General features: G+C 37.1%; 1 protein-coding gene across 1 annotated transcript in view; it reads left to right on the top strand.

Annotated features, from left to right (window-relative positions):
• Window positions 1-18,295, top strand: part of LOC145629030 (uncharacterized) — a 30,446-nt gene extending 12,151 nt beyond the window's left edge. The window contains exons 2-6 of the mRNA XM_081681504.1: window positions 16,629-16,848; window positions 16,933-17,076; window positions 17,327-17,688; window positions 17,792-17,948; window positions 18,239-18,295. Coding sequence (XP_081537630.1) covers window positions 16,629-16,848; window positions 16,933-17,076; window positions 17,327-17,688; window positions 17,792-17,948; window positions 18,239-18,295 — 940 coding nt within the window. The remainder of the gene's footprint in view (window positions 1-16,628; window positions 16,849-16,932; window positions 17,077-17,326; window positions 17,689-17,791; window positions 17,949-18,238) is intronic.
• Window positions 18,296-23,551: the final 5,256 nt, after the last annotated feature.

The following is a 23,551-nucleotide window of genomic DNA, read 5'->3' as shown; positions in this document are numbered from 1 at the left end:
TTACCGTGTAACAGTAAGTCCCCCATGGTGTGATAAAAGTTGTCTTCTCCATGTCTTCTTCCGCAATGAGAATCTGATTGTACCCTGCGTATCCGTCCATGAATGAGAGGAGCGCGTGATTTGCTGTGTTGTCTACTAGAATATCGATGTGTGGCAAAGGGAAGTCGTCCTTTGGACTTGCCTTATTTAGATCTCGATAGTCGACACACATCCTTACCCTTCCATCTTTCTTTGGAACTGGGACGACGTTAGCGACCCATTCGGGGTGTTTGGATACCTTGATGAAACCTGCAGTTATTTGTTTTTGAACTTCTTCTTTTATTTTAAGTGCTACGTCGGGTTTCATTCGACGTAGCTTTTGTTTTACAGGTTTCATTCCTGGAATTAATGGTATAGTGTGTTGAGCTATTTCTCTGTTAATGCCTGGCATATCTTCATATGACCAAGCAAATACATCGATAAATTCTTTAAGCAAGTTAATTAAATCTGTTCTTTCTTGTTTATTCAATGTTAGTCCGATTTTAACTTCTCTTTTATGAGTTGAATCATTTGAGATGTCAACTGTTTCAGTCTCTTCAATTACTGGTGTTTTCTTTTCAAGTGTTTCCATTGCTTTAATAAATTCTTTATCTTTTTCATCGTTAGCTAAGCAATGTTCGTCATCTTGGGTTAGGGAAGAACACGAGAAGTAAGGAGAATGAGCGATATTATTATACTCTGAGATCATTACATCAAAGAGTGATATGTCCTTAGGGACTGGATCACTAACTATCCTAGGAGAAGAAACAGGAAGGGAAGGCGTTATAACTAAAGACTTAGAAGATTCTAAGGGGAAAGATTCTGACTCAGACTCTGACTCTGACCCTGACGATTCTTCAAACATTGGCCCTTGTCCTGTCGTGATTGATATTTTCCTCCCACTCGGAGTAATCACCTTGATAGTCTTACGCCACCCTTGCAGTAATCCTTCAGCTGGAGTAATTAGCTTCGAGGGATCGAAGTTTTCGCTTTGTGGGACCGTTTGAATGAGTGAGGAGTTATCTTCCTCATAAACTGGCTCAATCTTTTCTCGTCCAAACAGTAATCCCATGACGTTAAAGTCAAAGCATGGAGGTGTTTTCTCCTTATGGACGGGAATTGGGATTTCATCAGTGAAATAGCAATCCAAGAAAATCTCGAATCCTGGTTGTCGTATGCCATTTACAACAGATGGTTCGGGAAATTCATAGCATGGATAGTCCTCTCCTTCTTTTATAAACTGACCATTAAGCGTAAGAGGGTACTGATCCATTGGAATTGCTTTCTTTTGAATATGAGCGTCCCTACGTGCTTTCAATTTATCCTGGGCTCGCTTGAGATCTTTCCGAGTCGGTTCGAAACCAAGTCCGAAAGTATCTAGTTTAGGGAGGCCAGGTGACTCTATCGATTTTGCTATCCCCTTCTTCTTTCCTAAGGTCATCCCAGGGAAGTGTCCTTGGTTTTTCAGCATAGTGTTGATAATCATGTTGGAATGGGGGTTGTGGCAAAAAGATGTCCTTTCATCCTCTTGGATTAAGGAGACTTCTTCGTTAAAGCCCCATAGGTCTTCATCATCTTCGTCGTGCTCCACGTTGATGATTGGATTCTCTATTGACTTGATCCTCATTGGCGAAGCATCAATGGTGATGGGGATTCCTCCAACTATAGCTTTCACTTGTTGGTGGAGAGATGAAGGGACGGCCTTTAGATCATGGAGCCAAGGGCGTCCTAACAACAGATTGAATGAGGCTTTGATGTCTACCACTTGAAAAGTAGTAGCATGTTCTATTGCTCCTGCCGTCACATTTAGGGTTATTTTGCCAAGAGCTTGACGTCGAGTATTATCGTAAGCTCTTATTCCTTGTGTGGACGGAGTTAAATCCTCATTCTTTATGCCGAGCATCCTCACAGTCCTAAGTGGACAGACGTTGATAGCCGATCCATTGTCTACAAGCGTCATGGGAACATTCATTCTTTTGCAGACTACTGTGAGGTTTAACGCTTTGTAGTGCTTGTCACCTTCCGGGGGTAAATCTTTATCAGAGAAGGTGATTAGATTAATTGGACTAGGGAGATCACTCGTGAGGAAGTTAGCTAGTCCCTCAGGAGTGGTGTCAGAATCTATCCCGATTTTATCCAAGGCATTCATCACAGCCAACCTATGTTCTCGAGATGTTGCTAGAAGCTTCCATACATTCATCTCAACTTTTGTCTTCTTGAATTGTTTAACAATGTCATTGTCCTCGATGATAGGTATGGGAACTTGTTGTGCGGTAGGCATGGGTTGCGTTGAAACAGGAGGTTGTATTCTCCCGGATCTTGTGAGGACGTCTATTGATGCATCTTCTTCAGCCCAAATGTCGTCTGTGGTGTATGATATGGAAGGTGAAGGTTCTAATATGTCATTTAGATAGACATCTTCTTCATCACTGTCCCATACTCCATTAACATTTATATCCTCTTCTTGTTGAACTTGGACTAATTCCTTTCTATCAATCATTTTCTGCACCAAATCCTTGAATTTGAAGCAGTTTTCTATGGTGTGTCCTCCTGACTGATGGTATTGACAGTAATATCTATCTGTTCTTTTTAATGATTCAAATGGTCTCGGTTCGAGAGGTTTGACCTTGCCACTCTCGGAGAGCATTTTAAACATTTGTGCATACGGGATCCTAATTGGAGTATAAATTTTATTGCTCTTCTTGAGTCTTTCGGTGACTTGTAAGGGAAAGTATTTTGCCTCATAAGTCGTTTTTACTGGTGTGAATTCTTTCTTAGGTTCTTGATCATATTCCTTGCGAAGTTCATTCAGAATTTTGAGAGTTTCATGTAACAGTTGTGATGTCTCCCTCAGATATAGTGTGAGTATTCGTATCTCTACCTCATTTGCCAGTTCTGGAGGATTATCCTCGACATCGAAAAAGATCTCTTCTTCTTCTTCTTCGGTCACTTTGACAGGCTTAATGAGAGATGAGGGGTCAACTTCGCTTTCTCCATCGGAGATAACCAATGTGTGAGCTAGAGGTGCATTATCAATACTCGGTTTCTTACTGGCAGGAGGCAACGGCAGCTTATTACTGTCAATCAGGTCTTGGATAGCTTCCTTAAGTTTCCAACAGCTTTCAGTAGAATGGCCCCTACCTTGATGATACTTGCAATGTGCATTGGGGTTCCAATTAGGCGACCTTTTCTCGACTGGTAGATCTCCGAATGGTCCAATGGGAGTTATAAGACCTTTTGCATTTAGCCGATCAAACGCGGTGTCATAACTCATGCCAATAGGAGTGAAGTTTCTCCTAAAAAGTTTCTTTTGTCCTTGGTTGTTCATGGCAAGGACTTCTCCTAGATTAAAAGCGCTAACATTATTTGAGTGGGCGGTTTTAGAAGAAGAAGGATTGTCGTTCTTCCTTCCTTTCCAGCCACTGTTGGAGTTATTGTTGGCAGCTTTAGATTTAGCTAAGTCATCTTCAATATTAATCCCAATATCATAAACAACCTTAAAGGTATAAAGGTTATTTTGATATTTAAGATGTTTTGAATATTTTTCTTGGAGATTTTTAATGAACAATCTCACGGACTCTTTTTCACTTGGTACCTCAATCATTTTAGCTGAGGTTTCTCTCCATTTGTTAAAGAAAGATGTGAAGCCTTCATTCTCCTTCTGCTTGAGAATTTCAAGTTCTCTATGGTCAGTTTCGACTTGAACGTTGCACTTGTACCTATCAACGAAAGCGTTTGCTATGGATTCCCAGGTAGAGGTCTTTTTTTTTTCAAGAGAAAAGAACCATTGTTGGCAAACGGTCTCGAGAGATAGCGAGAACAGAGAAGGGAAAATTTTCTTATCAATACCCTTGATACTCATTATTGTTTCAAATGCTCTTAGATGGAAGTAGGGGTTATCGATTGCCCTAAACTTTGGGATGTCGTTGGCACTGAACTTCTGCGGAAGAAGATCCTTATCCACCGAGACCCCTTGGGATGTGAGTTCTTGAAACTTGTAGTCGCTGGACAACTTGCTTAGGCTTTCTTGCATGAGGTCCATTTGTTGTTGCTTCGCGGGATCCTCGATCTTAAGTGCGAGAAGCTTTAGTGTCTCAGTTACAGTAGCCAATTGGTTTTTGAGATCGTTAACTTCTTCTTGAGTTGCCATTATAACTCTTGCTTTCCTCTTGCGAGCTATAGGTTTGTCGAAAAGTTGGACTTGTACGAAGAGGTTATCTTTGATTAATCGTCCTTCCTTTCTTGACCACGCGCTGTAGATTAAGCCAGTTTGCGTTTTAATTATTTGACTCGAATCAGTTTGACTTTATGGCTTTTGTTTAAGAAAAGAAAAAAGTATGCATATTTTTAGGGAGCAATAATGTACATGTGTTTAGGGAATTTAAGTACTATTTATTGGAGGATTAATATCCGACTTACCCCCCTAAAAAAATGACGAAAAATAACGCGCGCACACAAGACTCCCTTAATCATGGTCAAGGCATGTGTAATGGTGTGTGTATTGAGTGTAAGTGACATGCTTGGACTCTTGTGTAAGACCATGGGACTTAGTTCCTAAACTCAAATATTGATTCAATTAAGCAGAATTAACCGAATTAAACAGGAAACTGAAAAATTAGACATTAGGTGATGACTCGACAAATAATCCGAACTGTCGGCCAAGCGACAGGACTGGCGTCACAATATGGTGGTTGGCGCCAGACTTTTTAGTAAATGTCTGGCGCTACACACCATACAATGGCGCTACAGCCCAAATTTTGGCACCAACATTAGAGCCTCGGTCTGGGACTGTTTTCGATATTATTAGTCAACTTGGGTATGCCTAAAGTCGTACTAGGTCAATTCCGATTAAAAAAAGAAAAAATTTATTGACTCGAATTAATTAATTAATTAGGCAAAGTTCTTTAAGTCATTAATTATAATCTCAACACAAATCAACAAACGGTTAGGAGGAGCATAGAATATATATGCGCAACAAATAATGCACAATTAGTCAAGTAGGCACAATATGATGCAATGAGTTCGTAACCTAACCATGGCGCTAGTTCTCTAAAGTTCGGGATATGGTTTAGTCAAATAGGGTCCATGGTTAATTGTTCAGATGCACCGCATAGAAGCCTAACCGTGAAGGGTTAACGCGTGTGGATAGAACACCGCGAGTTTTTTTAGAAAAAACTCACTTCCATGGTTTGGTGAATTCAACATCTCAGATGTACCCTTTGTTGCCAGGAGCGTTCAATCGGGTAGATAAGGCATGAATTCCCAGAAGGTTATGTCCATATGTAGAACACATATGGGTTTCAGAAAAATGAGAAAAAATTCAATCAGGAAGTAGGATCGAGCAAACAATACGAAAAAACCGGTCGAAATTAGAACGCATATTTCTGGCTCGGTATTGGGAGAAATTGGCGCCAGCAAACAGAGACTGGCGCTAACTTTTAACTGTAGCGCCTAGCGCCAATACTGGCGTCTGGCGCTACGGCTAAAAGTATGGTGCCAAGCTCTGGCCCCTGACGCTACTTCCCACATGCCTCAGCAGCTTTCTGTGCTCAATAAAATCATCCCGTTTCGCGTGGTGTTATTTCAGTCCTAGTTGTGGAAGACATTTCTCAAATTTCCTACGTGTAAAATCCTATGTTTTTGACTCATTACGGATGGTCTTTCCAATGAGAACCTTTTTATGCATATGCCACAATGTTAATCAAAATTACGCACATGAAATACTTAGAACTTTTCGAGTCTCATCCACTCATTCTAAATCATTGCCGAAACAAATTCAGGAATTAAAATAGAAATCCTCCCCAGCGGAGTCGCCAAAAACTGTAGGGAATATTTTCAAGCCTTTAAAATCCCACTAGCTGTAACCCCACTGTGATCATACACTAAAGTACGGTGGCGTCCAAAAGGGAAGAAGATAGAGCAAAAGAGTCGCCAACAAGTTTTTAAGGAACTTGTAAACCGTTCACGAGGTGAAGGTTACACCCCTTAACGATCCAAGAGATCGTCAACTCCATAAGGTCATGAACCAAATAAGGGTCCGGGGATGATGGTACAAATCCAACCTAAAAGAGATTGAACCTGCCCTAATAATAGGCCTCTACTTTATTCTGCTCGTATTCATGTGCGCTTTCTGATTAACATACAATCAATAGGATTAACCCTAAACCTGTTTAATCTATGTTGGTTGAATTTAATGCACAAATAAATCTATTATTGGCGATCACTTGAATTATAATCACAATTAACCTAACAAGATTATTAATTATCTTATTAAGCGTGATTGCAAATACCAATTCCCTTTAACATGCAACAAAGGTGATCAAGCAATAACAATATAAAATATGATACATATCAAGCAACATAATAAATAATCAATCATAATAATAATTATAATAATATCAATCATAATCATGTTAAAGCATAGCAAGATCCTAGGCATGATACTAACAAGATTAATAACAAACCCTAGCATGTCACTAAACAATAAAAATTAAAGCTTTAACCCTAACATGATACTAACATGAATTAACATCAGAAAGAATATAGGAAGCATCGTAGCAATCATATTTAATATTAAAGATACCCTAGACATGATACTAGGAATCATAATAACAATCTAAACATGATATCTACATCATGAAATCAATAAAATCAATAAAGTACTTACTTGGATGCCTCGTACCTCTTTCTAATAACAAAATACACACGTTAGTAACTTCAAGGAAAATAATAAACAAAGCAATTAAATTAAATAATTGAAAGAGAGATTTGGGACCAAACCCTCAGAAATTAAAACCTTTCACGTCTAGGGCGAAGGCAACTTCGAATATGGCTAGGAGTATCAAGATCTTGTGAATGCGGAATTTTGTGTTAAAGAATAAAGTTTAGAAAGAATGAATGAAAGATTAATGATTCATAAACTAATTTGTTGATGATCGAAGATTGTAGATGAATGAACGAAAACGAAAGTTATTAAAACTTAAGAATAAGAGAAGTGGTGAATGATAGATAATAATCCGTCCCCCCAAAACGGAGTTTTTGATACGATATTTATAGAGAAAATCAGCCAAAAAAGATAATTTATCAAAACAGAGTCTGAAGATCGCAAAAACAACTTGGCGCCAGCCCTGGCTCATTGGCGCCAGGACCAGTGGCTAGCGCCAGGCGCCAATGGCTGGCGTCTGGCGCCAATCCTGGTTCCAGGCGCCAAGGCCTGGGGTTGGACGCCAAACCGGATTTTAACACGTTTTCGAAAATCTGATAATTTTACCGTACTGGAAGATAAAATAATATAATTTCAGTCGAAAATGCTATTTGATCTAATTAAAACTCTGAAGAATCCTAATTGAATTAAGAATGATAAAACCTTCTAGAATGTTCTAGAAGACCAAAACCATTCCTAATTACATTAGGAATGATAAATCATATTAGGCCCTCCCCTAGATCATTGGGCCGTACTTAAAACTCAAACCGGGCCCAGTTTAGTAAATTGGCCATAAATTCCTCAATACTCATCGGAATTGGGCTTATAATATATCGTTGGAAAGGTCTTTGCAAGCCCCATCCAACTACACCACTATTGGACCATATCATGGACCAACCAAACTGGATTGGCTGTTTTCCTTAAAATAAAGTTTTCAAAAACAGAGAGAAGAGAAAAGAAAAGAAATAAAACTTTCCGCAACACTAGACCTTTCCACACTTTCGTTTCATTCGATTATGATTCGACGTGAAAGGCACTCATCACTGGGTTTGGTTTTGGGGAGACACAAATGGGTGTCTACAGTTACTCATAAGTCCAGAGGGAGCACATACTCTAATCTCTTTTAAATTAGACTTTGAGGTTACTAATAATGTTGCAGAATGTGAAGCGTGCATTATTGGATTAGAAGCAGCAGCTAGCATAGGTGTGCAAAAATTAGAGGTATATGGAGACTCCAGTTTGATTATAAATCATATATTAAAAAAAATGGAAAATAAAGAACTCCACAATGATAATATACCAAGCACACCTAGAGCAACTCATCGAGTATTTTGAACATATTGATTTTAAATATCTCCCAAGGGATGACAATCAATTTGCCGATGCTCTAGCAAAATTAGCCTCAATGATCAACATTCCAGATCACTTAAATATGATGCCATTATGCGAGGAGAACCAACGTATTGTAACGCAATAGAGGAAATAAATGACGTTGAAGGAGACAATCCTTTGTATGATCATATCCTCAAATATATTACTCATGGCAGATATCCCGAAAATACTTCATCAAAAGACCAACGAGCCTTACGAACACTTGCGGCCCAATATAGTCTAATAAATGGTCAATTATGCAAAAAAGGACCTAATGGTCAAAGCTTACTATGTATAGGCCAACCATAAGCCACACGCCTTATGGAAAATACTCACAAAGGTGTTTGTGGACCTCACATGAATGGTAAAATGCTTTCAAAAATAATTTCATGGAAAGGGTATTATTGGTCCACTATGGAATATGACTGCATACAATATGTTAAAAAATGTCCACAGTGCCAAATGTTCTCTAATTTACAACACCTTCCACCATCCGAACTATACAATCTCACTTCCCCTTGCCCTTTTTCTACTTGGGGAATTGATATAATTGGAAAAGTCTCTCCAACATGATCAGGAGGGCACGAGTACATATTAGTTGCCATTGATTACTTTCCTAAGTGGATTAAGGATGCTTCTTACGTGAATATCATTTCTAAACATGTCGCAAAGTTTCTCGAACGAAACAAATTTTGTAGATATGGAGTTCCACATGAACTAATTAGTGATCAGGGATCTCAATTCAAAGCTGAAGTCGAGACCCTCTTAACTCGTTATAAAGTAAAACATCATCAATCATCCCCATACAAACCTCAAATGAATGGATCTGTAGAGTCGGCAAATAAAAATATAACAGACATCATTAAGAAAATGGCGGAAAATTACAAAGACTGGTCGAATAAACTACACTTCGCATTATGGGGTTATAGAACGTCTATACGAACATCAATAGGGGTAACTCCATACTCCTTAGTTTTCGGAATGGACGCAGTTCAACCAGTCGAACTGGAAATACCATCCCTATGCATCGTACTTGAAAGTAAGCTACCGGAAGCTAAATGGGTAAAGGCAAGGTATGAAGAGCTTTTATTCCTCGATGAGCGACGATTAAGAGCTTTGCATCATGTACAAGTCTACCAAAGGTGCATTGCGCGTCATTTTAATAAAATGGTAAAGCCTAGAAATATAAAAGAAGGTGACTTTGTACTAAAGGAGGTTAGGGGTCCACTAACCGATCCAAGAGGGAAGTTCAAACCTAATTGGATAGGTCCCTACCGCGTAATTGAAATCCTGTCAGGAGGAGCCGTCAGATTAATGGATATTGGAGGAGATGAAATTCACCAATTAATAAATATTGATCGCCTTAAGAAATATTACATATGAAATCCAGATAAAACTCGTTCACTCATACAACCAACTTTAATTAGCATTCAATTGAAAGACTCTAAGTGTTATGCATTTTACCGAATAACATGGTAAAATACATAACACTTGGGGGGGTAATTTAGAACGAATAATACGTTCTAAGTGTTCAAATTTTTTCGAACATAACAAAAAAATCTTCACACTTGGGGGGGTAATAATACAAATTTTTAAAATAAATTTTTTCGAGACATTCGTAGCACTGGTGTCGCGCGCAACTAGGATAGTTGCGCACGGATGTCACGCGCAACTAGGATAGTTGCGCACGGATGTCACGCGCAACTAATTTTGTTGCGCGTGACAGGCTCGCGCAACTCCAGAAGTTGCGTGCACCACCTGATGACGAACTACGAACCCGATTTTTTTTTGCATTTGAATGAAGTTGCGATTTCTACTTACGATAAAAAGAGGGTGTTTCTTAGATTTAATTCTTTTAAACAAGGTTTGATTAATTTTTTTCATTTAATTTCTATCTAAGAGATTAGAGAAAAAAAAACACATAAAAAAAATAATAATATAAAAAAAAAATTAGAACTACGCAAACCCTTGATTTTGCAAAGTGAATACGTAGGCAATCTTTATGATTCGGTCATATTAAAATATAAAAATATGAAGCTCATTTTATTTCATTCAAAATTCAAAAGAGAGATATTATTGAACTAGATAGTAAACGAAAAAACACATAGAAGTGATTACACTTTATTCGAAAAAAAAAAAACTAATAGTAAAATTGTGTAGTACTCTAAGGTTTTACTATGTCCTCGATTGTCACAAATGATGGAGGAGTAGTTTCCATCGCAGCATTTTCAGCAACCTTGGAACTTTCCCCTACACTCTTCTTTATCACCCAAACATTCTTTTTCAATTTTGGGATTGGAGCCTTTGCAACCTGTTTTCCTTTCCCTTTGACTATTGGAGCTTTCTTGTGAGTATTTGGTGAAGGTTCTTTAATTTTTACACCTTGTTGCGCGGGTTTGGAGGGAGCCTTTCTTTTTGTTTCCTTCGAACGAGCCTTAGGGGATGAGAAGTCTAATTTTCTTCTCACTCCTTTGTTTTGACCACTAGGAGGAGTAGTAGTGGTTGAATGCATCAAAGTCTTAGGTGGATTGCGAGTGGTGGCGGCTTGAAGTTGAGATCGAGCCTTGTTTAATTCACCCTTATCCGCCGCATTCATCTAAGCCTTGTAAAAGGAAGATAATGTGATAATCGTAGGAGGATTTTGTATTACCCATTTAGGAAGACTTGACCAATATTCCATCCAACGAGCAATCCTTTCAGGTTTAAAAGTCACATCTTTAGGGGCATCACAATCTTGCGGAAGAATATATTGCCTCATCCCGTATTGTCTCATCACCCTACAAGGAAAAATATAAGTAGTACTAGATAGGTCTAAAAGCCTAATGTAAGGGCAATTGAGACTATTCCCAATCATACTATTTATGTTCCACCAAGGAATCACAAACCGTATGTTAGTAACTCCATGACAGAAAAATGACGTCCATTCCTCTTCATTCTTAAGCTTATAAAGGATTCGACGTCCAGGAAATGTCTTTACTCCATTAGCCTCAAGGTTTTGAGGCTAATCAACAATTCGCAAATGCTCCATGAGCCAAATCTGAAAAAACAAAAAAAAAAATTATTTTGCGATTTATTACACGAGCAGGTGGCGTGCGCAACTAAATCAGTTGCGCACACCCTCCGCGCGCAACTCAAAAGATTGCGCTGGTCATGCCAGCGCAACTTCTTGACTTGCGCTGAAAATGCCAAAAAAAAAACGTACGTGTAATAGGAGTGGACTTCCCGTGAAACCGTTTTCGTTAAGATCTCCTCTAAGGCGATTCAAGCACAAAATGGTTTCCGCCAACACCAAAGGAGCGGGTGAAATGACATTCCTCTATTTGCTCTACTATGGACACCATTGAATAATCTCCGTATTCTTTGCCTGTCCTAAGTAAACAATTAACAGCAAGACAATAACATAAAGCACGAATTTAAAAGCCTTGTGTTTAGTCATGTTGTCACGAGGGGCGACGAAGTGTTCAATATTAAATTCACGCCTTCTTCAGTTTCTATGTTGGTCATATCATTGTCGGACAAACCAAAAAATCTTTGGAATATAAGTTTGGGATCCGACAAGGTAGGCGAATAAGTCACAGGGAGAGTGTTTGTAGGGAAACCTAGAAAGGCCTCGAACTCATCAGGAAGGGGGACAATTTCATCCCCTCAAAACAAGTAAAGATGATGGTTAGAGTCCCAATGGTTGACTGCGGCATGAAGAAAATCAAAGTTAACCACTAATTGCATATAATTCAATAAAGGGTCCAAGTGATAAATTTTGAAAGCTAGTTTGTCCTCGATTGAAAGGGAAGTAACACATTGCTTCAAGCGTTGTTCAAAGGTCTTCACCATTGTTCAAAAAAAAAGAAGAGAGAATAAGTTTTTAAGAGATTAATTCTTTTAAATTTCTTATGTTACTAAGCGAATGAATGCGAGATGATAAAAAGCCTACACAAAACCATGTTTAAATAGACCCAAGAGTGGCAAATTTTCGGCAAATTCGGCTTATAGGAAAGTTCACTGACAGGTGGCGCGCGCAACTCCTGAGTTGCGCGCGACACCCGCGCGTAACTGAAGAAGTTGCGCGTGACTCCCCTGAAGCGGCATGTAATTATGGTTAATTTCGGTATTTTGGCTCATATAATGACGGAATCTTCACGAGATCTTAAGACGAATCATACGATTTCCTTCTAACACTTTGTATCGTTTTTCTTGCCTACTTTTTTATTTTATTTTTTATTTTCTTGTTTTCTTTTTATTTTTTATTTTTTCCATTGTTTTCCTACTTTCTTTTTCTGTTTATTTATTTTTATTATTTTCCTACTTTTTTATTTTTCTTTTTTCTTTTTCCTTCTTTTCACCTTCTTTTATTTTTCGAGGGGGGTAAGTCAGGAACCCTTTCCCTCCCTTGAAAATTTTTCGCATTAATGTACACATGCAAACAAAAAATAATAATAATAATAATGACATATATACAAATGTGTCATATATACAAAAATAAAAAAAAATAAAAAAAAAGAACATACACATAGGTCCATCTCAATATCATGATTATATGAATGGCCTAAACAATAGCAAGTCATTAGAACCACCCCAAATTGGGGGCTCCAAGACTTGAAAAATAGCAAGAACGCGCATAACCCGACACATGGGGCTCCAATATCCACAAAGAAACAAAACGAGATATTCATGCCATTCGAGCTACTTTCAAGAATCGCCTAAATAGTTGTAGATCTCGAGCCTTATAACTTTCAAATGCGTCACAATGATCTAATAATCATTTTGTTCCTTTGAAAACTAAGTTTGCAACTGAAATTGGCCATGAAACAAGTTACATATTCGAGCCATTTTCAAGTTCAACTTTAAGAACTAATCTTAGTGCATAATTGTTGTTTCAATACTTCAATTTACTCTAGAGATTAGAGAGTATGACTAGCGTAGAGCAATAAAATCATATTTGCTCATACGAAAGTTTAGTACTCAATCATTCATCATGAAAATTGTATCAAGACACTTTATTAACATAAGACAAACGATTTCATGAGTTAGAATGTAAAAAAAAAAAAAAACAGACTCCTAAATTAAGGAATCTTCATTTAAAATTATTCACCATTGTTGCACACATTGGAATTTTGTGAGGAGGATAACGTCTACTTTCTTGAGCTCCAAAACAGTGACAAAATTTGAACTCAAAGAAAGAATTCAAAATTAGCAAGAATAGACGAAAAAATTTGAGCAACATTTCATTTTTCCTCTTACTTGTTCTAATGAATGACCAATATTACTAGACTTAGCAAATTTCTTTTTAAAACTATGAATGGTAAAAAAAAACGATTTAAACACACTAGTTTAATCGTTTCCAAGATCCTAGTTGTTATCATAATAAGACGAAACACAGGATTTCTAGACCCATTTCAAGCAACATGAAAGGATCTAACTATTAAAACAAACAAGTCATCAAAGTCACCCGACATTGGGGGCGACAATATTCGATAATATAAAATGGGGGCTCAAAAGCCCGAAGTATAGTCAAACTACTCTAGTTCGATGATGTCTTCAAGAATTCCCTAAACTAACTAGTTTTGTGCAAATCTTGAGATCACAATTTTATAAGTGAATAATAATAACCGTCGGTTATTTTTAACATTGATAAAACCAATTTTGAAACTTACGCATGAAAAAGATAAACATGAGTTGCAAGAACAAATTCTTGCTATTATAAAAGTTCAAATTTTCATTTATAATTTTAATGCATAATTGTTGTTCTAAACACTTCAATTTACATTAAAATTAACAAGTACAGTCTGTGTGAGCAAAAAAGAGAAATAAAGTTCAAGCACAAAGTCAAAATTAGAATGAAACACACATATGCTTGACATGCTCATACAGGATCAATACTTTATCACTTCACATGAAATTTGTTTCAATATATTTCTTAAACATATCACAAAGACAAACAAACAAAATTCATGAAAACAAGTCAAATAAAAAAAACCCAAATTAAAAATTTGGGGTTTAACGGTTTGAAAATCGCCCAAATTCAGCCAAGAATGAACGAATTATGGAAAATATGAATAAGGGACGAGATTTACTTCCTTTAGCTTCGAAAAACAAAAAAAATCCGAGCTCTTTAGAGAGAGAAAGAAGCGAAAATTATGAAGGAAGGAGAGAGAAAGCGAAATGAAAAATCGCGTTCAGCAATTCTCTTTTTGCTGACTTAAATGTCGCGCGCAAATGAATTAGCTGCGTGTGACAGACCAGCGCAACTCAGAAAGATGTGCGCGCCTGGCCAACGCGACCTACTGAGTTGTGCGCGGATACTGGTCACTAAAATCACTGGTATCCAGATTTTGATCTGTTTGATCATTTTTCAACGGTTTTTGCTCGTTATTAGATGTAATGGCGCGCAAATTATCAGAATCTTTTTAAGTTGCTTTGCTTATTGTAGTTTATTTTCTTCTTTGTTAGTTTTTTGCATCATTCTTGCATGCACACCGTGCTTTGTGCCTTCCCCAAGCATACATTTTGAACGTTTTTCGTAAGAGTGCCTTAAGACGTTTCGTGGTGGTGCTTTACGTAAAAGCACCTATAGACAGGTTTGTCATTAGTTACAATTGTCCAGGTTTTCTTCTTTTTTCACGTCCGAAGCAAAAAGGAAGGCGTTTTGATGCAGCGTAATAATGCAAATGGCGTATCGTACGACGAAAAATTGTACGGCGTAGGTGATGCGTAAAATTTCACTCAGCCCAAGCTTTGCGAGATCTACCTCTCGGAACTAATAGGTAGAGAATTACTGTAGGCGTTAGCTTAATGAGTCGACAGGCGCGCCGAACCTTCAAGAATAGGCACTTCTTGAATGGGAGCAAATACGGTAGTTAGTGCGCTTACTAATTTACCGGACAGTTAGGGTGTCGAATCCACCCCCTGTATAAAGAAGCGACAAGACGATGTCGCGCCTATGTAGTCACGTGCCCCCAGTCTTGAGACACGTGTACTCATCTTGTGGACAAAACTGATGAGAGAGTTATAGACTTTCTTCCCTCTCACTGAATTTGGATATATGCCTCCAGTCCTGAGACATGTATTTCTATCTTGTGGACGTCCGGGTCGAATACCGGACCCGGCTCGAATATCAAACCATTTCGGCTCGAATACTGAAAACCCCCTTTTTCATCTTTTACTTTGTTAAAGTCAGGCTAAAGTTTCAATGACATATCGAGGGACTTTAGACCAACGATAACACAATTGAGAGGAAATCCTCCCCTTTTATTCTTTTAAAACCGATCTCTTCTCATGACCTGACATCACCCAGAATACTTTTACTTGTAAGAGCGTTCTACAATTGCAAAGGATCAATATAGATTCTTTAGCGCGTTAAGACTATGAAGGACTTTTTCTAGCCTTAATAGCTACTTGTTTTAAACACTTAGCGAACCAAGGATTGTTTCGACATCCTTAAACATTACTGAAAGATTCTCTATCCTTAGAGAACTTTGCAGAATGAGTCTCGGATCTATTTCCTTGACTACTTTGATCATCGTCTATTCTAGACTCGATCAAAGTGGGGGCTAACTGTAGACATCTACTTTTGGCCTCATGTCCCGACAGGAAGTGCAATGACGATAAATAAAGCCATCTTCGTGTTGGATCAAAGTGGAGAATACTTATGGATAACTAGTTAAGCCACAAAACACAAAAGACTAGCTCAAATTAAAGAATAGCAAAAACAAAGGTCCAATTAACTAAACCCGATCATAATTAGGCTTAATCCCGTGCTTAAAACCTAATAATGACGGATTTAGGAGTGCCTAGGCTAAAACTTAGCGCTGCCACAGAAAAAGCCGCGTGCATCTCACAAAGTCGCGCAAGGCTGCCGCGCGCAATTATTTCAGTTGCGCGCGACACCCAGTGCAACTTCCAGAGATGCGCTGCAGAAGATTTGTAATTATTCAGAAATTATACAGAAAATATAAAATCGAATCTTACCATAAAGCCGCGCCCAAGACCAATAATTGCTCTGCGCATAGCAGCGCAACTCTATAACTTGCGCTGGGTTGCCGCGCACAACTTCATCTATTGCGCGCGACACCTACTGCGGAATATTGCTCAAAACCCTAAACCTAATCCTTCTCTATAAATACGAGCTTAAACCAAGGTTTCAACAAATAGAAATTATCCTAAAAACTCTGGCGAAATTACTTGTGAACTTGTGCAACCTAGCCCTCTTTTCCTAAACACTCACCCTTTCGATACTTTGTTACTACGGTGGAGGTTCCCCAACAAGAAGGTGTCCATAAGTGTTCTAAACGGAGATCTAGCAAAGAGAAGTGGTAAATTCCCGAGCACTTAGTTAAATCACCTTTATTTTTCTTATTTAAAAGGTTTTTAGTTAATTAATTAGTGTTGTTTGATCACTTTTAAAATAATTAATTAATCATTTCCACATAGTATCTTGCGTTAAATAAAGACTAGAATTAAATTAAATAATTGTTGGTTGATCACCTAAGCCAAGGCGAATCTTGTTTATTTATTGTTCTTTCACGAATAGGGGTTGCAGGCAACTTATTGGTGTTGATGGCTGCCACCTAAAACGTGCATATCCTGGTCAGATTCTGGTAGTTGTGGCCAAGGATGGAAAAAACAGCCTATTCCCAATAACATGGGCTACAGTGGAGATAGAAAATAAAGAAACTTGGGTGTGGTTCCTTGAGTCTTTGTTGACAATGCTTGGTGGGGATCAAGTAGATGGCTTCACCTTCATGTCTGATAGGCAGAAGGTATGGTTTTATTTTCTTACTCTGAGTTTATTTTTGTGAATCTCAAACAGATGTGTTCTAACATATGTGATTTTTGTGTGGCAGGGTTTGGTTGAAGAAATGGCTAAAGTTGTGCCAAAGGCTGAGGTTCGTTTTTGTGTAAGACAAATTTGGGCTAACTTTAAACTCAAGTTCAGTGGGACAGTGTTTAAGGAGTTGTTCTGGAGTGCAGCAAGGGCCACAACCTTTGTAAATTTCCACTTTAAGCTCTAGTTCTCTGTTTGAGTTTGATCTTTTTTTTAGTTACAATGTTGGATGTTAAATAAGTGTATATGTGGTATATTGTTTGTTGTTGATTGATTGTTTGTGTATGCTACCAGTTTGATTGTTGTTGATTGTTGTGGATGTTAAATATGTGTATATGTGGTATATTGTTTAAGTTTGATCTTTTTTTAGTCTTTGTTGATTGTTGTTGTTGATTGTTTGTGTATTCTACCAGTTTGATTTTGAGATACAAATGGAGTCAATCAAATTCACTTTTGAAAAGGCTTATGAGTATTTTCAAAACATCCCAACTCATCATTGGTGTAGACATGCGTTCACAACAAACTGCAAGTCCAACATGTTGTTAAACAACATGTGTGAGACTTTCAATGCAGTGATAAGGGATGTAAGGGACAAGCCTATCCTCACCCAGATGGAATGGGTGAGGAGATACATGATGCACAGAAATAAGGACAAGTGGGAGAATTCAAAAGAGATGATTAGGAACTTGGTGCCATATGTGAGAAGGCTGTTGGAGAGGATTGAGTATGTAGCTAGATCATGTGTAGTGCAGCCATTTAGGGGGATACTTATGAGGTGCAGCTCAAAGATGATCAAGTGTTAGTTGACTTAGGAAAGGCACTTGCAGCTGTTACCATTGGGATTTAACTTGAATCCCATGTGTGCATGCTTATGCTAGCATATTGGACAGCAGGGCAGACATTGAAGCCTATGTGCATGAGTACTACAGTCTGGAAAAGTACAAGGAAGCATATGAACCTGCTCTCCAGCCTATGCCTGGACCAAAAAGCTGGGATAGGGTTAAGATGAGGGAACCACAGCCACCTGGAATCAAGGTTTTAGCCAGGCAGACCAAAGATTAAGAAGAGAAAACTAGAACCTGGGGAGGGATCTTCTGCTGGGCCAAGCACAAGTAAAAGGAAAAACCAATGCAAGAACTGTGGTGGCTTTGGCCATTATGCAAAAACATGCAAGCTCCCTACTCAACATGACATAGAAATCCCAAAGCCAGCAGGCATACCAGCTATTAACACAGCTTGGATGCAAGAGCTATTGTACTCACATTTGTGTTTATGTTTTCTCCCCTAAACTACTTTTAACATTGCCTTATGCATGGTTTTAATAGGTTGCAGCTGGAGCAGGACCAAATAGCATAGGCAACAAGAAGTTTCCCCAGGAGTAGCCAGGTTGCCTACCTCATAGCAAACAAGTTGCTGCTGCAGGACAGTCAAGTCAACCACTGAAAGAGCCTCCACCTAAACAGAGCAAAGCCAAAGCAAACACTAAAACAACATCAAGTCAACCACCACCAACTATTACCAAGTGGTCTTGTTACTAGAGCAAAGCTCCAAACTAGGAGCAATATGAGTATGACTTAGTGATGTTGTGTTGAATTCAGTTCTTAGAACAATATTATCATTTTCAATAAGGCAATGAATGCCAAATAACACATGCTTTTGAAGAACAGTAGTTTAATTGCATAGTTTGTGAACATTTGCAAAACACTACTTTGGTAAGGTATTGAATGCCACTACAATTGATATATTTGAAGGGAAAGTGTTGTTTGGAAAAGTGCTTTATTAGTTAATACTTTATGCAATTCAAAGCTTCAAAGTTTAAATTCACATACATTGCATTGTTCTAAGAAAATAAAACAAAGTACATAGATTAAACAACCCTTAAGTTCAATAGAAATTCTAATTAGATGTAAACACTAAACACCACTGAGTACTACACCTAGCCCACAGACTCCCATTGCCAGAGCAATAATAATGATAACAGAAACAAGGCACCCAATGGAGGACCTCTTTCCTTGCTTCACTTCTCTGTTCATTTTCTTCTTATCAGCAGTTAAAGCCTTACACCTCATGTTGAGATTGTCAATTTCGTTCAGCAAGCACCTCCTTTGTCCACTAATATCATCAACCTCCCTTTTTAATTCATTTACTTCAGCCTTCAACAACTTCTTGTCCAACAACAGGTTGTTAATAACTTGTGTTTGCCACTCTGTTCCATCAGGTTGATTAACCCATTGAAACGCCTTGCAACCCCTTGTTTCTGCAATTGGATCATAAAACTTACATGACCTGAACTTCCTCCCTAGATTCTCTCTTGTCCAGCTAGTTAGCTTGCCCATAGAAACACCGCATTGGCATTTTGGTTCCTTTGAAGGAGATTAACTTATAATTGACATAATCTGCAATTGTTTCACACAGAAAAACACATATAATGATGTATATATGAACTAATTGAAAGCCTACAACACTAATTTTGACAATAATTTTGTAAATACAAAAAAATCCCCAATTTTGAATTTACATGAAAAATTAACTAATATATGCAATAATTAACATTTCCAATCAAATTATTTGCATACATACCTAATACCAGACACAATCTCGATTGCTTGGTTGAATTCCTCTCTTTGGATTGTTGCAAATTTTGTAAGAACTTCATATTCGATGACAAGATGAAGCGCAAAAGGGAAGAAAAAGCAGAATATCGTCACTACTTATAACAAAAAAAAAAAAAAAAAAAAAAAAAAGTATCCATTGGAGAGGGCCCTTGCAACTGTTCTGTTAACGGAACTTGGATTTTGGTGGTAATTTCTAAATTTTATTTTTTTAAGTGGTGTTAAAATAAAAGTTTTTTTTGTAGTGTTAAAAGCCATTTTTTAGCACTTTTGTTGTGTTAAAAATCAAAATTTCCTAAAACAAAACGTACAATGAAAAAAATTAAATATGCTAAAAACAATTCAATTACATAAAATATCAAGTTAACATAAACTTAAACATAGATTAAAATAAACTTAAACAGAACTTTAAATTGGATATTAAACTAGAACATAAACTTAACGTAGACTAAAATAAACTTAAACATAAATTATTATACGAACTAAAACTAAAACATAAACTAGAATAAACACGACAATAATTAGACATTAATTCATACAAAAGTTACATTGTCCTTCTACCATAGACTAGTTCAATTAATTCATCCTTCCACGCATTTTCAGTAGGAATTAGTGGTATAGTCTTTCCCGGTAGAGCTTGTAACATATCAAAATTCACCTTCCTCTCTTGCAATTCAACCTGCTTTTGTTTTCTCATTTCCCTTTTCTCGTCCAGATCCAACTTTTTTTGACGTAGAATAGCCTCTCTTTCTCTATTTTCATTATTTACCTTCATTTGCTCACCAATGCTTAAAACTGTACTTCCAGAAGCCACATGTTTTCCCTTATTACGTTTGGTGTAGACACCCAAATGTGTCTCCCCAAAACCAAACCCAGTGATGAATATCTTTCACGTCATTTGATTATCGAACGAATGAAAGTGTGAAAAGTCTAGTGATGTAGATGTTTTTATTAAAATATCTTTCTTTTTGTTTTTGAAAACATTTATCTCTTTACTCTATTTTCGAAAATAGCCAGTCCAATTTAGTTTGGTCCATGATAAGGGTCCAATAATAGTGTAGTTGGATTAGGCTTGAAAAGAGCTTTCCAACTATACATTATAAGCCCAATTCCAATGAATAATGAGAAAGTTATGGATTAAACTAAATTTGGCTCAAAATAATTTTATATGTGGCCTAATGATTTAGAGGAGGGCCTATTAATTATTATTCCTAAAGTTATTAGGATTGTTTTAATCTTCTAGAATAATCTAGAAGGTTCTTTTAAATTCTAATGAGATTAGGATTGATAATTATATTTTTAAAAGTTTTATTTGGAATAAAATAAGTGTTTTATCACAAAACCTGATTTTAATCTGATCAACACGGAATCAGCTGCTAAATTATATTAAGAAGAGGATTCCACGTACAAAGCGCATCTTATCTTTTAATTAGCGCCAAACGACAGAGTTTATCATCAGACGATAGAGTCTGTCGCCTGGCGCTAATGTATGACGTCGGGCGCTAATGTCTGTCGCCAGGCGCTAATCCTATCGCCTGGCGCTGATGTATATCGCCTGGTGACAGATGCCAGTTTTATTCCATATAGAATTCAAAGTATTTTCTATCGTTTTCGGAAAAAAAAAAATCATAAATAGGGGGTCGTATCTCCCCGTTTTCATTCACAATCATCATTCACAATCATTATTCACAACCAGCATCTCTCTCTATTCTCTACTCTATAAAGCTAGAAGCTTTCTCTCTCTCTATTATTTTTCTAAACCTTTCCCTTTTACAAAATTCCGCATTCACAAGTTCTAGACACACCTAGCCAAGTTCAAAGTTTCCTTCGCCCTAGACATGAAAGGTTGATAATTTATGAGTGTAGGGAATATTTCAAGCCTTACCCCAAACTTGAATCCCACTGTGATCATACATTTAAGCATGGGGGCATCCAAAGGGAAGGAAGATAGAGCAAAAGAGTCTCCAATAAGTTTTAGGAACTTGTAAACCGTTCACAGGGTGAAGGTTACACCCTTTAACGATCCAAGAGATCGTCAACTCTAATAGGTCTGGAACCAAGACTGGAAGTTCGGGGATGAAGGTACAAATCCAATCTAAAAGAAACTAAACCTGCCCTAATACTAGGTCTCTACTTTATTCTTCTCGTGTTCATGTGCGCTTTTTAACTAACATGCAATCAATAGATTAACCGTAAACCTGTTTATCTATGTTGGTTGAATATTAATACACAAATAAAACTATTATTGGCGATCACTTGAATTATAATCAAATTAACCCTAAACAAGATTATTAATTATTTTATTAAGCGTGATTACAAGTACAAATTCCCTTTAAACATGCATAAAAGGTGTGATCAAGCAATAACAATAATAATATAATCAAGCAACATAATAATAATCATCAAAATAATAATTATAACAATTATCAAAAATAATAATCATAAAAATAATCATCTTAGAGCATAATAATAGCAAGATCCTAGGCAGGATACTAACGAGATTAATAACAAACCCTAGCATGTCCCTAAACAATAAAAATTGAAGTTTTAACCCTAACATGATACTAAAATGCTATTAAGAAAGGAAATAGGAAGCATTTTTTCAATCATAATTGATATTAGTAATTTTTAGTTAACCCTAAACATGATATTAGGAAGCAATAAAACTTCCTAACGTGATACTAGGAATCAATAAAACATCCTAAACATGCTTTCTATATCAATTAAACAATTAAAGCACTTAATTGGATAGTTGGATGCCTCGTACCTCTTTCTAATAACAAAATACACACGTTAGTAACTTCAAGGAAAATATAAATCAAACAATTAAATTAAATAATTGAAAGAGATATTTGGGACCAAACCCTCAGAAATATCAAACCTTTAACGTCTAAGGCGAAGCCAACTTCGAATTATGCTAGGTGTGCTAGATCTTGTGAATGCGAAATTTTGTTTGTAAAAAGGTGGTTTAGATAAAGAGGGAGAGAGAATATCAAGAATTTCTTGATGAGAATTAGAGAATTGATGAGAATTGGTGATGAATTGATGATTAAAACTGGAGGTCTAAGGACGCTATTTATGATGAAAACAATCCGGATTTGATAAAAAAGAATTGGTGATGAATTGATGATTAAAACCGGAGGTTCTAGAAGGTCTAAAACCGGGTCTGTCGCTAGGCGACAGCCTGGCGTTCGGCGCTGCAAGATATTTTCCACACGTTTTCTATTTTTTAATAAAATTAAGTTGTAAAAGTCCGTACGAGGGGTAAAATCGTAATTTCATTCAAAACACTTCTTTTATTCCAAATAAAACTCATTATCAATCCTAATCACATTAGAATTCAAAAGAACCTTCTAGAAGATTCTAGAAGACTATAATCAATCCTAATTGAATTAGGAATGATCATTCATAATAGGCCCTCCTCTAGATCATTGAGCCGCATATAAAGATCAAACCGGGCCTAGTTTAGTAATTTGGCCATAACTTCCTCATTATTCATCGCAATTGGGCTTATAATATATCGTTGGAAATCTCTTTTCGAGCCCCATCCAAATACACTATTATTGGACCCTTTTCATGGACCAAAATAATATGGATTGGCTATTTTTATAAAATAGGTTTTCGAAAACAGAAGGAAAGAATTGAATAAAAACTAACCGCAACACTAGACTTTCCACACTTTCACTCATTCGATTATGATTCAACATGAAAGGTATTCATCACTGGTTTTGGTTTTGGGGAGACACATTTGGGTGTCTACAGAAGCCTCCACTTTGACTAAGTTTAGAGAAACGCAAGTTTCAAAACTAAAAGTCAAAGTATCGATAAGGACGGAGAATGATTCAGAACGTTCTGCAATCCTAAATCACTCTTGTAACGCCGATACCTACAAACTAGCGTTAGTTAAAAAGATAAAAGAGTTAAGAAACGCATATCTTGCACCGTCGAGAACACGTCTCTGAAGGTAACCGATTTATGTTGCATCTGACGTTGTGACAACCCTCCACAAGCTAGGTAACGCTATCC

This window comes from Chenopodium album, chromosome 1, assembly GCF_948465745.1.
Source record: "Chenopodium album chromosome 1, dcCheAlbu1.1, whole genome shotgun sequence".
NCBI lineage: Eukaryota > Viridiplantae > Streptophyta > Magnoliopsida > Caryophyllales > Amaranthaceae > Chenopodium > Chenopodium album.
This window is presented reverse-complemented; position numbering and strand designations above follow the sequence as displayed.